The following is a 19,953-nucleotide window of genomic DNA, read 5'->3' on the forward strand; positions in this document are numbered from 1 at the left end:
CACCTTATGATAATAAAATAAATGGACAGACGTTTCCCTTGCCTGGACGCGGGTCCTCTAGAGCCAGGTCTGAGCTGGAGGTGGGGCTTGTAGACGAGCGTCTGGTGGCCAGCCCTGCACCCATAAGGACCGGCCGGGCACAGCCAGAAAAGGCAACGGGGGTCCCCCCTCCTATCGCTGTTAACTGGGCGGCAGCCAAAAGCACTCTGACCCCAGGCAACAAAAGCTAGTGGGAAAGGAGTCCAGGCTGGTGTGCAAGGCAGAGGAGTTCCAACTAGACATAGTCGGACTCGCATCCACACACAGCTTGGGCTCCAGAGAGGGTTTGGACTCTCTTCCACTATGGAGTTGCCCATGGTGAGAGGCGCAAAGCAGGTGTGGGCTTAGTTATTGCCCCCTGGCTTGGCGCCTGTATGTTGGGGTTTACCCCAGTGGATAAGAGGATAAACTCCGTCCCTCCTTCAGGTGTGGGGATGGGTCCTGACTGTTCTGTGTCCCCATGCACCAAACAGCAGCTCAGGATACCCACCCTTTTTGGAGTCCTTGGAGGGTGTATTAGAGAGTGCTCCAAGGACCTCTTTCTGCTGGGGGACTACAACGCTCACGTGGGCAATGACAGTGAGACATGGAGGGGCGTGATTGGGAGGAATGGCCCACCTGATCAGAACCCGAGCAGTGTTCTGTTACTGAACTTCTGTGCTTGTCACGGATTATCCATAACGAATACCATGTTCAAGCATAAGGGACTTGGCACCAGGACATCCTGGGCCGCAGTTCGATGATCAACTTTGTGGTTGTGTCATTTAGATTTGTGGCCGCATTTATTAGATACTTGGGTGAAGAGAGGGGCGGAGCTGTCAACTGATCACCCCCTGGTTGTGTGTTGGCTCAGACGGTAAGGGAAGATGCCGATCAGACCTGGCAAACCCAAATGTATTGTGAGGGTTTGCTGGGAACATCTGGCAGAATCCCCTGTCAGAAAGAGTTTCAACGCCCAACTCTGGCAGAACTTCACCCTTCTCCCAAGGGAGGCGAGGGACACAGAGTGGACCTTGTTCTGTGCCTGTGAGGCAGCCGATCAGAGCTGTGGCCGTAAGGTAGTCGTTGCCTCTTGTGGAGGCAATCCCTGAACCTGCTGGTGGACACTAGTGGTAAGGAATGCCGTCAAGCTGAAGAAGAAGTCCTGTCAGGCCTTTTTGGTCTGTGGGACTCTGGAAGCAGATGACAGGTACCTGCTGGCCAAGCGGAACACAGCTTTGGTGGTTTCTGAGGCAAAAACTCTGGCATGGGAGATGTTCGGTGAGGCCATGGAAAATGGCTTCTGGAAGGCTTTGAGGAAATTCTGGTCCACTATCCGGCATCTCAGGAGGGGGAAAATGTGCACCATTAACACTGTGCATAGTGGACAGGTGAGATGCTGACCTTGACTCGGAATGTCGTGAGTCAGTGAGGAGAATACTTTGAAGACCTCCTCAATTTCACCGATACGCCTTCCCTTGAGGAAGCAAAGACGAGAGACGCCGAAGAGGGCTCTCTTTTCTCTGCAGTCAAAGTCACTGCAGTGGTTAGAAAGCTCCTTGGTGGCAAGGCCCTGGGGGTGGATGAGATCTGGCAGGAGTTCCTAAAGGGTCTGGATGTTGTGAGGCTGTCCTGGTTGACATGCCTCTCCAACATCGCATGGACATTGGGGCCAATGCCTCTGGATTGGCAGACTGGGGTGTTGGCCCCCTTTTTAAGAAGTGGGACCGGAGGGTGTGTTCCACCTACACAGGCATCATACGCTAACTTGTTCTGGGTATGTCCCACTGGCAGGAGGCCCCGGGGACAACTCAGGACACGCTGGAGAGACTATGTCTCTTGATTGGCCTGGGAATACCTTGGGATCTTGATGGAGAAGCTGGACAAAGTGGCTAGGGAGAGGGAAGTCTGGGCTTTCCTGCTAAAACTGCTGTCTCAGCGACCCAACCTTGGATAAGCGGAGGATAATGGATGGATGGCTGGATGACACTCCTCAGCCTCCCTGATAAGGTCTATTCAAGGGTGCTGAAGAGGAGGGTCCGTTAGGAAGTTGAATCTCGGTTTCAGGAGGAGCAGTATGGTTTTCGTCTCAGCCGTGGAACAGTGGATCAGCTCTACACCCTTGGCAGGGTCCTCGAGCGTGCACGGGAGTTAGCCCAACCAGTCTAAATGTGTTTTGTGAAGTCATTTAATAATAATAATAATCATAACAAATCGTGAATTTAATCGGGATTCAGTATCTTGCTCAAGGGCACTTTGACATGATCACCAGGGTTGGGGATCAAACCCACAACCTCACGGATGGGAGACGACCACTCTATCACTGTGCCATGCCGCCCCGACAAAGATTCCAAAACAGAAACATGGTTAGGCCATAAACCAGTGGTGGGCAAACTTGGGCCTCGATGGCTGGAGTCATGCAAGTTTTGGAATGTTTCCCTTCTCCAACACAGCTGGTATATGATCAGCTCATCATCAAGCTCTGCATAAGCCTAATAACGATCCTGTTGATTGGAATCAGCTGGTGTTGGAAGAGAGAAACCTCCAAAACCTGCAGGACTCCGGACCGAGTTTGCTCCTGCCATAAACTGTACATTCAACCATTTATTTCCAAAATTTAGACACAAAAAGACAAAACATATTGAAAACAATACCTTACTCATTTGTGGAAAATGTTCTGGTCCACACAGGGACAACAGAATGAGTAAACACCCTCTTACAGTTGTGTATGAAAGTTTACCCTTAGAGGAAGAGGCCAACCAGGAATGAGTGTGAAAACATCCCCACCGATCAGGAGCAGGCATTCACACAGCCGAATGTTGATATGCCTACCATCAAGCCTAGGATATGTAAACTTTCAAGCACAACTGTAAGTGCTCTCCTACAAGCACAACAATGGAACTCAGTCATTTACCCAGAGAACAATGGAATGCAAGAGACATCAATACTGTGGCCACATTTTAATTAGTTCCCAACAATACATTTTATGTGAATTTACTGAGAGGAAATCAAGTTTCATTGCTTGCATATATAGTGCCCGCAATGTGAGGATCTGTCTTAGTGTTTCATGAAAAAGACACATCACCTAATAGCCTGGAGGGGCCGTGAAAGCAACATGAGACTTTTTTTTCTCGTAAGCCACGCAACAGGTAGCGTGTTGTTGTCTTTGCGTGGTAACGTAAATCTGACAGTAATTGTTACGAATTATCATTAAAGAGTTGATGCTCGCTCACCGCTGGGCTTGATTATTTGTGCAAAACTACATGACTCAATGTACTGTTCAATGACTCAAGTGATGCAATGAACCTTTTGCATATATTCAGATTTAAAGGTTGTAAAACAGAATACAATTTATTAGAACATATATGGGCTAATAACCCATTTATGTTAACTGAAATCCAGAAAAGACTAATTATTTGTTTTAAATAAAATGACTCACTTAAAAAAATAATGTAAATTAATGTTAAATAAAAAAAGATTGTAATGAAAAGAGTCTTTAGTTAATTTTTTTTACAATAACAAACTTTATTCTTAAATGTCACACTTAAAAATGCACATACAATGGAGTTGAGTGGCAAAACAACCAAGTGTTATTTTTATGTTAAGCAGGGATGTCGGTATCTGCTGAATGGAACTATTAAAGTAACTTTTAATTTAATTACTTACAAGTAAAGTAACTTAAGTTACTTTTTTAAGGTGACTGTGGCAACACTGGTTAGGAGGTGACCAAGCATTTGGTCACGGTAAGGGCTCCAGCGCCCTGCTGAAAAATAAACTTAGAGAAGGATGAAGAATCTCTGTAGGAATCCACCAATCTGGTCTGCATGGTAGAGTAGCAAATGGAAACCATTCCAGAGACACATGACAACCTGCATAAAACATGTTCTCATCTAATGTGACAATGGTAATGAATATCCTTTTGCTTCAAGTGGTGAGGAGCACGGAGAGGGAGCATCCAAACTCAGTGGAACAAATTTCTGGGAAAAGAAAATGCAAAAGTATGAAACTTTGTGAGGCAACCCCAAATGAAATACGTACAGTGGAACCTTGAAGCTGCAAAACCCAAAAGTTTAACTATTTGAGTTGGACATTTACGGCCTTGTTTTTAAAAAATATAAATGGACAACAATTTTTGGAGTTGGAACCATTATCATGAGAACTTATCAGATCTAACTAGACATAATTTCAATTGGTTTGGGTTTTGCTTTTTCTTAGGCTTTTTTGTGATAATCATTCTGAAAGGATGTCAGTGGTAAGAGAAATATATCCAGCAAAAGTTAGCATGATGTAAGCTTATTCAAATTCAAAATTGAAAAAAAAAAATGCGGTAAGGGTTAGCCTAATACTTTATTTCATAGTATTTTGGTGTCATGATAGTCGGACATTCTGTTCAGCTAATGTTTGGCAGACTCTTTGTATTAGTGGGACCATTTTTGTATAATTGCTGTTGGCTTGACAGGACGTGAACTAGAGAATTTGATTTGGCTCTTCACTCACATTCCTTTTGTGATGTTTTACAAATCCCTTTTGAAGAAAGGGTAGGTCGTTTTCCATTTGAATATTTTACATGATCATTTATTATATACACCCCGCCTACTGCCCGAAGCCAGCTGGGATAGGCTCCAGCGCCCCCCGCGACGCTTGTGAGGAAAAGCGGTTAAGAAAATGGATGGATGGATGGATTTATTATATACTTGTGACAGTTAATGAGAATCAGAATAATCTTTATTGGCCAAGTACATAAAACACAAAAGGAATTTGTCTCTGGTAGTTTGAGCTACTAGTGTGTAAATTTATAACAAAACCATGATGACAATTTTTAAAATGAGGGTTTACATGTATTACCCTTCATTCACCATTGACATACATTTTTAACGACTCCTGTGTTCTTTTAAACAAATTAGCATGACAGTTTTTCTACCATAGTTTTGGATTTTTCGTGGTTATTTTTACTTCATTTTGACTTTTGTTATTTTTTTTTAATTAAGCTAGTTTTAATTTGTTATTAGAGGAGCTTTTCAGTATTTTTTTCAAAGCACTTTTTTTTAGCTAATGGCTGTATTTTGAGTTAATGGAATCCCAGCTATCCCAGCTGAGATGTTGCAGAGGTCATGAGGACCTTTCTCAACAGCAGATTTCAAGAATACATTTGTACAGTAGGACACCATCCACAGGACTTTTTTAAAAATGAAAATTCCATTATTGTGTATTAAATGGCATGTTTTAAGGTTTCAATTACTATGAATAAACTTTTCCCCCCCCCCCATCGCTCTTGGTTTTATTGGATTGTTAAAAAGTTCCCCTGTACATACACCTACATACATACGAATAAGTAAACTACAATTCCCTAATGACTGTCCGACCTTGCTTCTACTGTACGGCCACACAGTAATACCGAAAGAGATGCACTGTAAAAACTCTTTCAGCCATTTGGTTTTTGTAACTTGAATGGATAATATGTTTTCACACATCAATACATGTTTTCAATTGTTAACGTGTTTTCAAAGGTGAATAACTCTCAGGTGAGGCAAAATTTTAATACGTGAACTTAAAGCCAGATCTTGGAGCCACAAAGCCATATTAATGTGCTGCACATTAAGTGCCTGAAATTTACATTTGGTATATATCTAGAATATTATATGCTGTTGTTTTTGAATGACGTATTGGTTTTTTTTTTCATTTCTTTTAGTTTAGAGTGTGACTCTAGCACTATAATTTGTTGTTTTTGTTACAAATTATCCTTAAAGATGTACTAAAAACCTCTTAACAGGATGACATATTGGCAATATACACCAATTTTTCCTATATATGTTTTGAGCAGTAATATTTAATCTCTCCGTAAATCCGTCCATTTCTCCCAACAATTTTGATCCCACTCCTGTGATCCCGCGAAAAATGCTTGTTCGTTCAGACCAACCACAATCTTCGACGTCATTGTAAAACTTCCAGCCTGTTGCATAACGTCATAACGGCAAGCCAGCCTCCAAAGGCACGTGACTTCATCGGCATTCGCGCAAGACGACCGCCGAAGGACCCCGAGCCGATCGTGTATTAAATTAATCCACAAAGAAGAAAACATGGACATTTTCACTATACTATCAATGTATTTTTTTGTTTTATACTGTAAATGTAAAATGTAGTTTTAGTCATTTAGTTATTTTTTTTTTGAGGTATTCTCATACTCATTTTTTGTTCAGGATCGCAGGCGTGATGGAGCCTAATTCAGCTGACTTAGGGCGGTAGGACCAATCGTCAACAAAATTCATGTGCACATTTCTGCTCATGCCAACTTCAACCTCTGAAATAATCAAAATGAGCTAGAGGAGCCGCATGGAGGTTTAAGGCAGCACCGCGATCAGAGCCGGAAAGAACTTCGAAGCCATTGCTCCGGAGGGTGACCACGAGCCATCTTGGTTAAAGAAGGCATTTTGTTCCAAATTCCAACCAAAACTCCATTTCTAAGTCAGATCATTGAAATGATTGCTGCAAATTACACTCCTCTCGCTAGGTCTGTCCCATTTTGCTTTGCTTTGCTTAATTCTTTCACAAGAAAATAACACACAGCTATCAAAGAAGCAATAGCAACCTGTTGCCGTCATTCTCGCGTTGGTGTTACATTAAGCCTCTTAATAATTAGATGGGTGACTTGAGCTAGGCCGTTGTGTCGCTGTGACCTGGCTTGGCATATTCCTATCTATCTGCACTCTGGCACACTTATCTAGTTGAAACCAGGTAAGACCATCAGGTCATACATTTTCACATGGGTTAGACTGAGCCGCCCCCCGTGTGGGTGGGTGGCCAAGATAGTATAAGAATAGAAACCATTTTGACAGATTAGACCTTCTTCCGCATATTAAGAGAAAAAGGCCCCACTGGCAGGGTTTCATTCAGAACCTTTCAATGGCGTCATCAGGCTCACGAATTTTCAACCCAAGTTTAAATAAATTACACCAAATTGAGATCAATGGAAAATTATATTTCAAACAATAAAAAAAAAAAAAAAGTTTGGCCGAATCAATTGTGGTCCAACATCAAGGTACCACTTTAGGTTATTGCTCCAGTTCAACAGTTTGTACTCACAGCAGACTCTTCAAAGTTCAGCAAGGATGCCACCGGGTCACTAGAGCGTGGTTGAGAAGGTAAGATCCTGAGAGGATCTGAGATAGAATGGGAGAAATAAAAAGCAACCTCCGTGTCCAAACGCTGCCTGTCCATGAGAGAAAGACGCTTGGGCAGCAACGTAAACGCAGTGTTGGTAGCACAGGTCTTCTGGTCTGGAAAACACAAGTCAGAGTTTCCAAGTTTATCACATTTTCGATGAGCAAATGTGGACGAGTTGTCGTTCTTTTACCTCTGTCCACGATATGGTCATCAAGGTTGATGCGACTAACAGGCTTACACACTTCTTCCAATTCTGAGGGATTCAGGCCGCGCAGCTCCCGACGGGCCGAGCTCTCTTGCTTCTCAAAACGGCAAAGCTTCTTGCCGGTGGAAAAAACAATGACAGATTCTCTATGCAGGGTTTGGATCGACTGCTGTCCTTCCTCAATCTTCTGCTCTTTTTCATCGTCACAGCTGACGTTCATCTTTGCTTTGTCCTCACAGTGGGTTTTAACCTGCAATACATAGGAAGGATTCAATTCATCAATGAGAAGTTGCTTAGTGGTCTAAGCTTGGATGTCGCTTACAGGTGAGGTTTGAAGAACTGGGAGCTGCTCTTCCTTTCCTTTGTTGAGGCTCTGTCCATCCTCCTCGTCAACAAATAACATCTGGACAACTTGCTGCCACCACATGACACAAGAGTTACAATTCTTAGCGGGTTGAATTTTCACAAAGATTATAGCAGTGTAGACTTTAAATAATCTTTGACAAAACTCCAAACGGTTTTCTTTGTTGGTATGAAGATTTAAGAGAAACGCTAACAAAAGAAAAGATTACAAAATAGTTGTATTTTGGTGTATTATTTTGGAGCACCGAGTTATACAATATTTTTTCCTCGATACACAAAAAATATATATGTACAATTGAGATTGATTGTAACCTTGCAAAATTATTTTCTTTCCTTTGTACTCAAATACTGTTCAGAAAATAAGATTTTTTTCCCCTTCTAAATATTACTTCTTTTTTTTATCATAAAACTTTGATGTTATTTTTTGGGACATATTTTCCCCCCCATGTCTTTCTTTTTAGTCACTGATGGATGCTGTAATGAAGAGATCTGCAATTTAAATTTGGAGTGGTCCAGTTGCAAGGAATTTTTCAGCGCAAAGGTTCGGAGCTGAAATTATTTACATTATCATAGCCGGCCGACCCATCCATCCATTCTCTGTACCGCTTATCCTCACAAGGTTCGTGGGATTTGCTGGAGCCTATCCCTGACTCTTGGCGAAAGGTGTGCCCTGGAGTGTGGACTAGTTGCCCGCCAATCGTACAGCACATATAGACAAATAGATAACCACTTACACACTCACATTAATAACACCTACAGAACATTTTGTGCTGTCAATTTCCATAACATGCATATTTTCGCAAGTACCCACAGAAAACCTACTCCACTCTACACAGGACGGCCAGAGCAGGGATTTGAACTCAGATCTGAACTGTGAGGCGGATCACACATTCAACCTGTCAAATAATGTGAAAATGGCACGTTTCCCTTTTCCTTTTCACAATATTTGTGGTTTTGCAAATAGGAAAAAGTTTGCTTTCCATGACAAAAATAGTATCTGCTTGTACCACAAATTAAACTATGCATTGGTGTTTTATAGTGGGATCTAAATAAACAAGAATAAATGAATTCCTAAAAACACAGAAATAGAAAGTGTTTTTTTAAACATCTAAATTCTTAAAATAACATTTAAAACGAAGAACATCAAACTTGCCAATAACTTAAATATTTAGTAAACAGGCACAAAACTGTCAAGCCTACTATATATTTTAGTACAAACTCATAGTATTTTGATGCCTGCAAATCAAACACAAAACAGAGCAACACAGGAATCTGTCATGTTCAAGTATGTGGACTTGTAACTCCTAAAAGGAAGCACATTTTAAGTAAATTAATAAATAAATAAATAAACACACCATTTATCAAAAACTAACCAGGTATTCTGTAAATTGGTTAAATTAAACTCTTCCCTAACAAAAAATTGTCAATTTATGTTGAGCGATTATAATTTTATATTACTTTAGGGGAATATTTTTGCATTAGGTACAGGAGTTGCCATTTTTAGACAGTCACATGACCAGTTAACATGTGCTGTAATCAAGCATAAAAACACATGGCTTCGAATGACTACAAAGACACTCACAAGGAATTATTGCGTCTCATAGTGGACATAAAAGGTGGAATTACACCCAATGGGGTAGATGACTCGCACCCACACTTATGTGCCCCCCAACAGCGCGCTCCCGCTCATCGGCGGGAGGGCATCTCGGCTATCTGAAATACTGAAATCGCAGCCTCGCACCCGTCGACGGGAACGCGCAACCGAGGGGTACAAAGGCGTAAGCGCAAGTACTGGGACGCGGCCCACACGTCGCAAACCGGAAACAAAGTTGATGGGTGAAAACCCGGAAATCTGAAGTCCCGCCTCCTCCGTGGCATAAAGTCCATAGCAACGCACCACTTCTTCAAAAGCAGTACAGTCGCAGGGGAGTCTCTGAAAATTCATCCAGTCGAAAGTGTAGACAAAACTGTGGCTGATGACGAGGACGCATTCAGCCACCCAATAGCGAATAAAAATTAGGGACCGTTTTACAAATTACATATTTCAGGGTGACGTATGTGTGACAAATCACCATAAAACAAACAAAAATGTGCCTTTTTCAAAATGCTGTAGAAGCTGCGAATGGTAGACCACTGCTTACTACAGCTGAAAATGTCATTTTATCTGTCATTGTGGAGAAACAGGCTATATTTAAGGGACAAATGTTTTATAGTGATTTTTCCACCATTAGCCATTTACATAAGTCACCCTGAAATATGTAATATGTGGACGGTCCCTAACCTGGACGGGAACAGTTGAATATCAAACATCAAATGTCCGGCCAAATTTTAATCGCTCTGCAAGCTACATTTGGTGCGTGCAAGGAAGAAACCTGACATGCGGAAGGTTACGGAGTTCAGAATTGGCACAGTATTTGGCGACTTAAGATGGCTTTTTTTTGTGTCCATTACATCAGGAAACTCGCATTCAAATGAACGAAGGCTGCCGTTGTTTACGCACCGGATACGTCATAGCGTGACTGGATAATAAGCATTAAAAAATTTATCATAATAAAATTGACAAAAACGAACAAGCCCACTCTGAAAACTAATTAAAACAAAACTTCAAACAACAAGGAAAATTTCAAAAGTGTTATAAGCCTGCAACGACCACTTCACGGTATATTCAGCCTTTTGACCAGCTGGGATAGGCTCCGCTTCACTTGTGACCCTGTCTTTTGTATTTTATTTAGCTTTTCCTTGTAGTATTACAATTTTTTGGTTACAAAGTTACAACTTCTATAATATTAAAAAACTGAAATTTTACTGTTTGTATTTTTTTCTACATTTTCCAATGTTTTTGTCTTAAAAAAAAAAAGTGCTTTATTCTTGTGGCATTGCAGCTTTTTTGTCATAAAGTTACAATTGTATTCTTGATAATGAATATTTTTCTCAAAAAACAATTCATGCACAATAACTTTTTTTTTTTTTTTTTTACTACTAATTACTTTGTAAGTTACTATTATTTTATATTCTTATAAAACGACGAGTAGTTCAACTAGTAATATTTTTGTTTGAGGGAGTTGCACAGCAAGTCATGAACTGTAATACGTTAGTAGAGGCAGAATAGGACCACATAATACACACCATGGCTGGACTGGGAGGTGAATCTCTCTGCGGTGTCAACATGTTGTTGGCCTCTTTGTGCGTTGAAACTGAGAGTTAAATTGTTTTAATTAATAACTGTGTCACAGCAGCACAACAGGAAGACAGAAGGTTTTTATTATGGGCCTGCTTGTGGATCAAATCAGTACCTCTAATTTGATTGCTCTCACACTTTGCTTTAGTTGAATATATTGCATCCTACCTGCTGCGGCCAGACTCTTTTTAGTTGAAACTCTTTGTGGCTGAATTGGAGAATAAAATGAGGTAAAAATGCAAATAATATAAAGCAATTAAAATAGACATGTACATACTGTGTTGATAAAAGTGACTCTTCTCGATGGTTTTAGAGGTGTGGCGCGCACGGGGCCTACCACTGTGACCCCCTGCTTTTGGCTGGCAGCAGCTTTTTGATGACTCTTTGTAACATACACTTGTGGCTACAGAAATAACAGAAATACAAGAATCTATAGCAAATCATTTACCACCACTATAATAACACAATAACAAGAGTAATATAAGAACAAAAATAATAATAAGAAATTGCATTGCATTACTTTCCCCATTGAGAGACTAGTAAAGGTTATCTTCACATATCTTATTAAGAAAACGAATGGACGCACAAACTCACAAACATGGCATAAGATTGAGAGCGTGGAGTTGCATTTGATTGGCTGGAGATGCACATGCCTTCATTACGCAGGATACTTTGCAGTGCGGTGGGATCTGGCTTAAATTCCACAGCTTTGTCTGAAAAACAAGTTGATGTTTTTTTTGTATTGTTTTGTTTTAAAAAAAAAAGTTATGTCGGTCTTTGTGTCAATTTACAGTTGTGCTTGATGGTGAGACAAAAGGTTAATTCCCATAAAATCCAAAATATTGTGGCAATTGTTTTGATAATTTCAGAGGTTGACGTTTCGCGTGAATTTTGGTGACCATTTATAGCATTTTTGTGTCATTAAGCAACATTTAACTTTGATACATTTACATGTTCAAAAGTTTAACATACCCCAATGGTATATAAACTTTCAAGCACAACTGTACATTTGAAAGCACAATGGAGCACTATTCAAATCAGAAAATGGATTTATGCTGTCACAAGCAAACCGGCTTTACTTTTTTTCTTCTTAAACTGAAATAGTATCTGACGAAAGGGCTTGGTGCAAAATCCATATGGATGTGTCTTTGAGCGTTGTATGCTCAGGATGCCATCCCACAGTATGTTGCCAAACATACGGTTATAGCGTATTAGAATTCTACCCATTGTAGTATTTTTTAGCACTTTAGAAATTGTCTTTTGAGACATAAAGTGTTGCCAAAACGAAATTACTGGTGTACATGGCTTGTTAGCATGATAGTTGTTAGCAGGACTGGGCACTTAATCGTCAATTCCCATTGATGACGATGCCCACCTTTCAGCGCGTGCTTTCGCATATTCGGCAAATGCATTAAGGAATGAGAGGGGCTGTATGTACTCATCCCCGATGGACGGATGTAAACGTGCTTCAGTCGGTGCTCAGTCCATGTATTTACCCGAGGCTTTGTGTAATTGTGCACTTACTGCAAGGTGGGCATCGTCAAAGACGGGACTTGCCGAGTAACTGAAGTGCCCAGCTCTGGTTGTTAGCATTGTTAGAACATAGTTGGGGCAAGAGTGAAAGTGGTTTGACACAGCAAGCCAAAATCCCAACAAATCTATCTCTAATGATGGGTGACAGGTTAGAAACGTTTAAAAAATATTTTGGTTGAATTGTGTTATATCTTACCTGCTGCTGCCGAACTCTTTTTGAGCGGAAATCTCTGTGGCTGCATATGTGAATAGAAAGAAGTAAAAATACAGAAAATGAACAGCATTGGAAATAGATGCATGTACCTACTGTATCGATAGAAGTGCCTCTTCTAGACGGTTTTAGAGGTGTGGCACGCATGGGGCCTGTAGCCTTCACCCCCTCCTTCTGGTTGGCAGCAGCTTTTTGACGACTCTCTGAAACAGACACTTTGTGTGGCTGCAGAAATAACACAACTATTACTAGGTGACTTATCGTCCCTGTAAAGCAAAAATAAATATGTCTTCCAAATTTGACACACCAGTGTTGTTAACAAACCTGCCAAATTTGAATATTTAGGATATATAACAATAATAATAATGGTATTAATATTAATCATAATTTTAAATAAATATATAATCAACCATGTGTATAAAATAAGACTTACATTTTTTTGAAAAAGCATGCATACATGCTACATACTTATTTTACACGTCGCTGTATATTTAACAACGCAATTTTTATTCCAATATTAAACTTTTTATTTCAGTTTAAAGTTTTTGTTTTGCAGTGCCCTGATGCTGTGTCGAAATGTTGTGTACAGTATAAATAAACGCAGTTCACACTTACTACAATGGTAATATGTAATTTAATGAATAAGCTTCAAGTTTTATTGTTGTGAAATAAGGCTAGACTAAAGACAAAAAGTACTGTATGAGCGAGGAGTAAGGCAAAACAGATTGCATTCAGTCCAGGATGAAAAACTTTACATTTTTGAGTGTATCTGTATTTGCTCAACAGTTTTTCATTTTTCTTTATTATTTATGATGTATTGTTCTGACAGCTTAAGTCACCTTTAAACAAACAAAAAGCCTATGTACGTGGTTTTAATTAAAAATAAATTAAACTAAATAAAAACTTTTTTAAATTTTAATTTAAATTAAAAATAAATATAGATATATATTGATAGATATTTTATGTTTTGTGTTTTGGTCCATGACTTATTGTAAAGATATTTGACACCAACATTTATTTATTTATTTATAATAATTCATAATGGATTACTTTAAGAACTCTGGTATGTTCATGCAGCAACCTGTTTGTGTACTTTTGTGTACTACCAATTTGAAATGTGACATTTTTTTTAATATAGGGATGGAATTTGTTTTTAATTCAATTCATCCCAAAATTAATCAACTGTTTAATGGATAAAATAATTGCTAGTTACCGCCCTAATGAATTTTGGAGGATCACATACAGAACTACTACTACTACTACTACTATAGAAATAATAATAATAACTAGACTTAATACAATTTCTGGAGAAATTGCGTGGGAATGCTGAAAGCTGAATGTTAAGCTTAATTTTCATGAAGGAAATTGGAAGATAAATTAAGTGAAAATTACAAAATATTAATAGTGAAATAATTTGACAATGATTTGTAATTATTATTGCATATGGGTTAAAGTTTGGTTGCAGCTGAATTCGAACCCGGGAACACAGATCACCAACTCTTTCTCTTAACCACTCAGCCATAGAATAATCTGTGACATTGTATGTAATTGCAGTGACTATGTCAGTATATACAAAGGTTGCATTGAATTTGAATTTTGACTATAGAAGAGATGATATAGAAACAAAACTTAATAATAACGAATGACATCAAATGTAATGGATGTGAAATCATTTGACAATGATTAGTATTCAATATTGCATTTCTACAAAAGAGTTATTTCTGGCAGGGTTCGAACCCAGGTCCTCTGTGCAAATAGTCTAACCACTGACCTAACTTGCCTGGTACAAGAAAAATGGCTTATGGTGTATTTATATTTAAATACTTGTAATCATTTCAGTGAAATTATAATGCATTTCTTGATATGACAGTCAGTTGGTTAGCATATAATCACTTAGCATAATTGCCATGGATACATTTGTAATGTGCAGTAGGAGGTTGGATTCGACCCGCGACCTCTTGGTTACTGGACAAAGGACTTAACCAAGTGCGGCACTGAGCAATATCAGATGATGATGGGAAGTTGTATGTATGAAAGTGGGCGTGGAAAGTGGGACTGAAAAAGTTCCATTGAAAATGAATAAGGGAAAGTTGATATTTGGCATTAAATTATGCGAGTACTGTGAGTAATATGGAATCAGACGATAAATACCCAGGAAGGTGTGAATTTTTGAAGCAAATTGAAATTTGAACGGTGTAAATCGGATGTATTATGTGGGAGTTGTTTCTCTGTGGAAAAACTGAGGAGAATAAAATGCTATAATAATAATAACAACAACAACAACAATAGTAATAAGTAATAAAGGTTAGAGCATTCCACTATTAATACTATAGATATAATAATAATACTATAGAAATAATAATAATAATACAGTACTACTAATACGAAGAAGACAAAGAACAATAAGAAGAGGACGAAGAAAAAAATGAAGAGGAAGTAGAGACTCGTACAGAGTCCACAAACTTACGAACATGGCACAAGATTGAGAGCGTGGAGTTGCAACAGATTGGCTGGAGACGCACACGCCCTCATTACGCAGGATACTTAGCAGTGAGGCAGTATTGGGCAGGAATTCTGAAGATTTGTCTGAAAATAATTTTTATAATTTTTTAAGAAAGTAACAAAGCCATCATGTCAATGTATATTTTTCCTTATGTCTCTTTTTAAAATATATCCGAATGAAAGGACATAGTGTAAATTCCATATGGATGTGCTTTAGCGCCTTCTGTACTCAGGTTGCCATCCGGCAATATATTAGCATACAGTAGGATGAACATATTTTAATTTCTTTCTTAAAAGATACTCAAAGTTTACTCAAATATGCCATAAATTATAAATATTTTAACATATACCTCCTCTGTATAGGTTGAAAAGAAAACAAAAAAATTGTAATACAGTGCACTCGGCCTCCCATTTGCCACTCAATGAAAAACTTAAATTTTTATGAACTTGTAAAATCTGTCCGGACACCCGGAGAGTAGATCTGAACAAAACCGCAAAACCGTCGTTACATCAGCCCGTCATCGACGGATGCCCATTTTTCGATGAGTGCTTCCGCATTTTGGGTGAGTGCTTTAGGATGCGAAGCCTCGAAAATATACACAGTCATAACACTCGCCAAAAGGTTCAACTTCAATGACGTGCTGATGTAAAAAATTTTGTGCCCAGCTCTGCCGGACAAGATAGAAAAAAAGCGGACATCTCATCAAAAGAGGACGTTTGGTCACTCTAGCATACAGGCTGTTAGCAGTATATTGGCATTCTAACCATCTCAGTAGGCTTTTGCTCTTTAACACATGTCCATTGAGGTATGAAATGTTGCCAAACTTAAATTATGGGTGCACATAGCTTTTCAGTATGTTACCATTGTCAAAGAATTATATTTAATTTGGGCCAGAGGGAAAGCCAAACCAAACTACCAACAAATCTGTCACTAACAGCAGGTTAAAGGCTATTAACACATAGCAGTTAAAGGAGAATGAAACACGAAAACTCTAACAGCAAGAACAAAATGGACAATCCATGACAAGCACATAAGTTTAATAACAAAGCCCCACTTGAAATCGGATCTGGTAACCATTCCTCCCAGTGTCATTTCGTGTCAATTCACAGAAATTGGCAGAACCTCCCCAGTGACACCTCTTCAATTTGCCCGATTTTTATTCCATTACTAATGCCCTATGATGTCAAAAGAAAGAATCTGAAATTTGAGCCTCCGAGCTCAAATGCTTTTTGAGTTATGGCCCTTCAAAGTTTGGGTGCCACCCCCACTTTGGGATCTGGGAATTTATTTTTGGAGGCCCATATACTTTTTTTAAAGGCAGGTACAGATATGTAAATTGCTATATCTATATTCTGGCACTGTCTGTCAGAATCTACACTTTAAAAAAAATCGCATAAACTCTAGCTGTACTATTTTTATCACTATTAACCTTCTAAAAGTGTTTTTTTTTTTTTTTTTTACTCATTCATCCCCAGCCATTTTCACTCAAGCAACCCCCTTCGCTACCAGCTGCTTTACTGGATTTTGACTGATGTTGCAAGGCCCACTGAATATTGTGTTCTATTGCTATAAAAACATGGAACCTACCAAAAGAAAGCTCAGAGTCTCTTCTTTCATCGGGAAAAAAGTATATTTCTATCTGTTTCCATTTTGCAGCAATTAGAATTAGAATATAGCCAAGTTTAATCATTATTCACAAATCCGTTTAGAATTGTAGGGAAATCAGCTTGTTTGCAACATGCTCCAGGTTGATCTCTTATACTCTGCTGCCACATGCTGGCCATTTTTATAATAACTATCATTGCTTCAACCGTTCTCTGCAGTTGAGAGCCTGTGTGCTCTAGCATAAAAATGTATAAATACGTCTTTGGCACACTTCAAACATTTAAAATAGAATGTTCAGTATTTATTCGTTTTTGGGAGCAAATGAGTTAATGACACAATATATTTTGTTGACATTTTGGGGGTATATTTCTTGGAAATGTTTTGTATTGGTGGTGTTTCAACTGATTTATCAACGAACAATATGTACTGATTCCTATATTCATTAAGGGAGGTGGGGAGCGTCATGCTTACCCTAGCGGGAGGGTGCAAGAAAAGGTTTCCCCCAGGCCTTTAAAGCGGTAGGATAGTAAGTCTAGTAGTGTATATGGACTGCTGGTATTGTGTACAATATACAAAGGGTTAATTTGCATGTACCTACAAATGAAATAAAATGTTTACATTGATATTATCCTTGTTTTAATTTGTATTTAATTGTGTGGGTCTGTTTTTACTGCCAGAAACATGAATAGTTACAACAACACTTTCCTCCCTGTGAGAATAATTACTGTAACTCAATGGGACTCTTCCTGGTTAAATTAAAAATATATATAGTCTGAACCTCTCGATCTCGCACACCAGCTCAGGCACCTTCCCTGCAGTGACATTCCACGTCCCTAGAGCCTAGCTCCTGTTTTTGGCGAATGGACCACAAAATGAATCATCAATTTTGCAAAGAACAATTTGCAGTTGATAATTTAAAAGTAGTGTCATCCGAACCATGTTTACCTAAAAATATTTACACACGTATGATATGTCCCCTTCCCGAAGTTATATGTCGGGCTGGTGAAGTGGTTTTGGTGTCATAGTATCGGAGCATACGTTATAGTACAGTATTGACATCAATACCAATACGGGTATCAGTGTATCTCTTCTAAAAATCTCCCCCATTTGCTCTACCCTGTCATGAGCATCATCTTTCTTTGCCAGTCTTCGAATCACATCTGGTTTGGCCACTGTAATTGTAATTCTTATTATTTTGGAAGATTATGTTAAACTAGTCGGGATACGGCTTAGCACAGGTCACATCATAAGCACAAAAAGGGCTTGAAATTGTGACAACTGCACGAGTAACATACAAATCGACATAGTGAACTTACCACATGGGTGGCTTGAGAGATTATCCTGTGCGTTCTCACTTCTCACTGGATCTTTGCAAGTGAGATGGGCCATGTTATCCAAAGAGACAGAAGAGGAGGAGGAGGAGGAGGAAGAACTCCCATGATGTGCAGCATTTTCGGTCTTTAAAGTGCCAGAATGCCCAAAGGCTGTTCCAAGATTACATTTCTCCTTTGTTGCTGCTACTGTGCTTTTTAACACAGCCGAACACTTCAGGGGTTTCACATTTGGCTTCTGGGTTTTTATACAGACATTGTTTTTAGGCGGGATGGTATGAACACCACTTTTCGGCTGTAAAGTTACAATGTCCGTTTTCAAACTCTTATGCTGAGAGATATTGAAAGGCTTAAGCCTGGGGCGTGACTTTTTCCTCTTGGCTTTCCCCTGCAAATAAGTAATATGATGTTAACAAAAGAAATAAGAAAACAATGCAATGTCAAAACGACACATGGAACAAACACACTCACAGCCAAAGTTGTCTCCTCCCACTGAGTAACAAGAATAGCTGCAGGAGGATGTTGGGACTTGACCAGCACTGGAAGTCTGCTCACTCTTGGCCGCACGAGTGTCTTACTCTCAGGATCTTGGTTCTCTGAATCCCTGTCAGGAAGGTGCAGTGTGGCTACAGGCTTTGAGTTCTGTGGCTCCAGTGGCATCTTGTTCTCATTTTTCACCCTGACAGAAAGACGTTAAGGTGAAATTGATTAAGTATTGTTTCGAGACAGAGAGAGAAAGAGACTGACAGACAGACAGAACATGGTGATGAGAAACTATTAACAGTACTGTATTGCACAAAAGACGGAGAAGAGCCCGTTTGTTGACTATGTGATGTAATTGATCAAAACTCACTGTAGTTTTAGTAGCACAAACTAATTATACCCCAAATTTAATTGAGGGAGGCAACACAAGACCACTAAACAATCGCTGCATAACTCAAACAGTACGTTGTACATCAGAAATACTGATACAAGCAAAGTATATCCTTCTTAGCTTAACATTGCTCTCACTTTCTTACCTACCTCCGAGAGTAAGCGCTGAACCCATCTTCATTTTTCTCGCGAAGAACTGGAGGAGCGGCGTCCATTATTCAGTAGTGTCGAATAATAGAACGACTAGAGCGTGAAGAAAACAATAAATAAACATAATTTTTGCAACCGTTTAACATTAGTCATTGTTTGTGGGTTATATGTCACCGTGACGACACAACGAGCGAGTAAGAAACAAAAACGCATTAAAAAAAAAAGAAGTCAATACAGAGGGCATTTTGACACCATTGCTGGACATTCGTACTTACGGTAACTAAACACTGTCAGGCGATAAAACAGTGTGTTATTCACCCAGAATTTCCTTATTTTGCTTTCATTAGTTTGACGCCCGTTTAAAGAGCTCTTGAAAAGCTCTTTCTAGCCGTGAGTTGACCGTCAACTTCCCCGTCAAGCAACCGTTTGTAGTGTACCGCGCTTTGCCATTGGCTATAATCAAAACTGTATTAGCCAATCACCACACGTGTCATTTAGCTGCGTTTTCTTTGGCCAATGAGCGACGGAGTTGCGTAAACAACGCCATGGCAACTTCACGAACGTTATTTAAATTAATCAAATTTAATGGTAAGTTAATAAATAAGTTTGTATTGGGCAACTGGCGCCCGACTAGACTCTGAATAGACCCTTGATCAATTTAAAATAAAATAAAAATTTAAAACCTGGTTTTTTTTTAACAAGCACAACAAAAATCTTCAAAAAACTTTCATAAATTTTCAATATGCATTTTTCGAAAAACGCGGATAAATATGGGAGGACAAAATCCCAGAACAATTTTAAATAAAACAAAACAAAATATTA

At 39.2% G+C, this 19,953-nt stretch overlaps 1 protein-coding gene across 2 annotated transcripts; it reads right to left on the reverse strand.

Moving 5' to 3' along the window:
- Positions 1 to 3,528: 3,528 nt before the first annotated feature.
- troap (trophinin associated protein) lies at positions 3,529 to 19,554 on the reverse strand. Of its 2 annotated transcripts, none has more exons than XM_086067215.1 (15): positions 19,407 to 19,554; positions 19,132 to 19,224; positions 18,580 to 18,787; positions 18,094 to 18,496; positions 15,137 to 15,255; positions 12,766 to 12,894; positions 12,655 to 12,694; positions 11,520 to 11,638; positions 11,203 to 11,328; positions 11,094 to 11,133; positions 10,874 to 10,941; positions 7,707 to 7,799; positions 7,370 to 7,634; positions 7,099 to 7,292; positions 3,529 to 3,995 (listed from the first exon to the last, which is right to left on the reverse strand). In XM_086067215.1, exons 2-15 carry the CDS (start codon positions 19,194 to 19,196, stop codon positions 3,909 to 3,911), a joined length of 1,956 nt encoding a protein of 651 aa, XP_085923341.1. In that variant the 5' UTR covers positions 19,197 to 19,224; positions 19,407 to 19,554; the 3' UTR covers positions 3,529 to 3,908. The 2 variants fall into 2 exon arrangements, with proteins under 2 accessions (XP_085923341.1, XP_085923343.1); XM_086067217.1 differs by having other exon boundaries at positions 19,128 to 19,224.
- Positions 19,555 to 19,953: the final 399 nt, after the last annotated feature.

The sequence above is a fragment of the Leptonotus elevatus genome, chromosome 2 (assembly GCF_054856555.1).
Source record: "Leptonotus elevatus isolate MCC_2025b chromosome 2, RoL_Lele_1.0, whole genome shotgun sequence".
In the NCBI taxonomy this organism is placed as follows: Eukaryota; Metazoa; Chordata; class Actinopteri; order Syngnathiformes; family Syngnathidae; genus Leptonotus; species Leptonotus elevatus.

What these genes read in the sequence shown, in the direction of transcription:
- troap (XM_086067215.1), bottom strand. Translation starts at nt 19,196, where the DNA reads ATGGACGCCGCTCCTCCAGTTCTTCGCGAGAAAAATGAAGATGGGTTC. An exon ending in CTCAATCTTGTGCCATGTTC is followed by an intron (nt 12,895 to 15,136) that starts GTAAGTTTGTGG and finishes TTATTTCTGCAG; the next exon opens with CCACACAAAGTGTCTGTTTC. An exon ending in CACCTCCCAGTCCAGCCATG is followed by an intron (nt 7,800 to 10,873) that starts GTGTGTATTATG and finishes ATGTGGTGGCAG; the next exon opens with CAAGTTGTCCAGATGTTATT.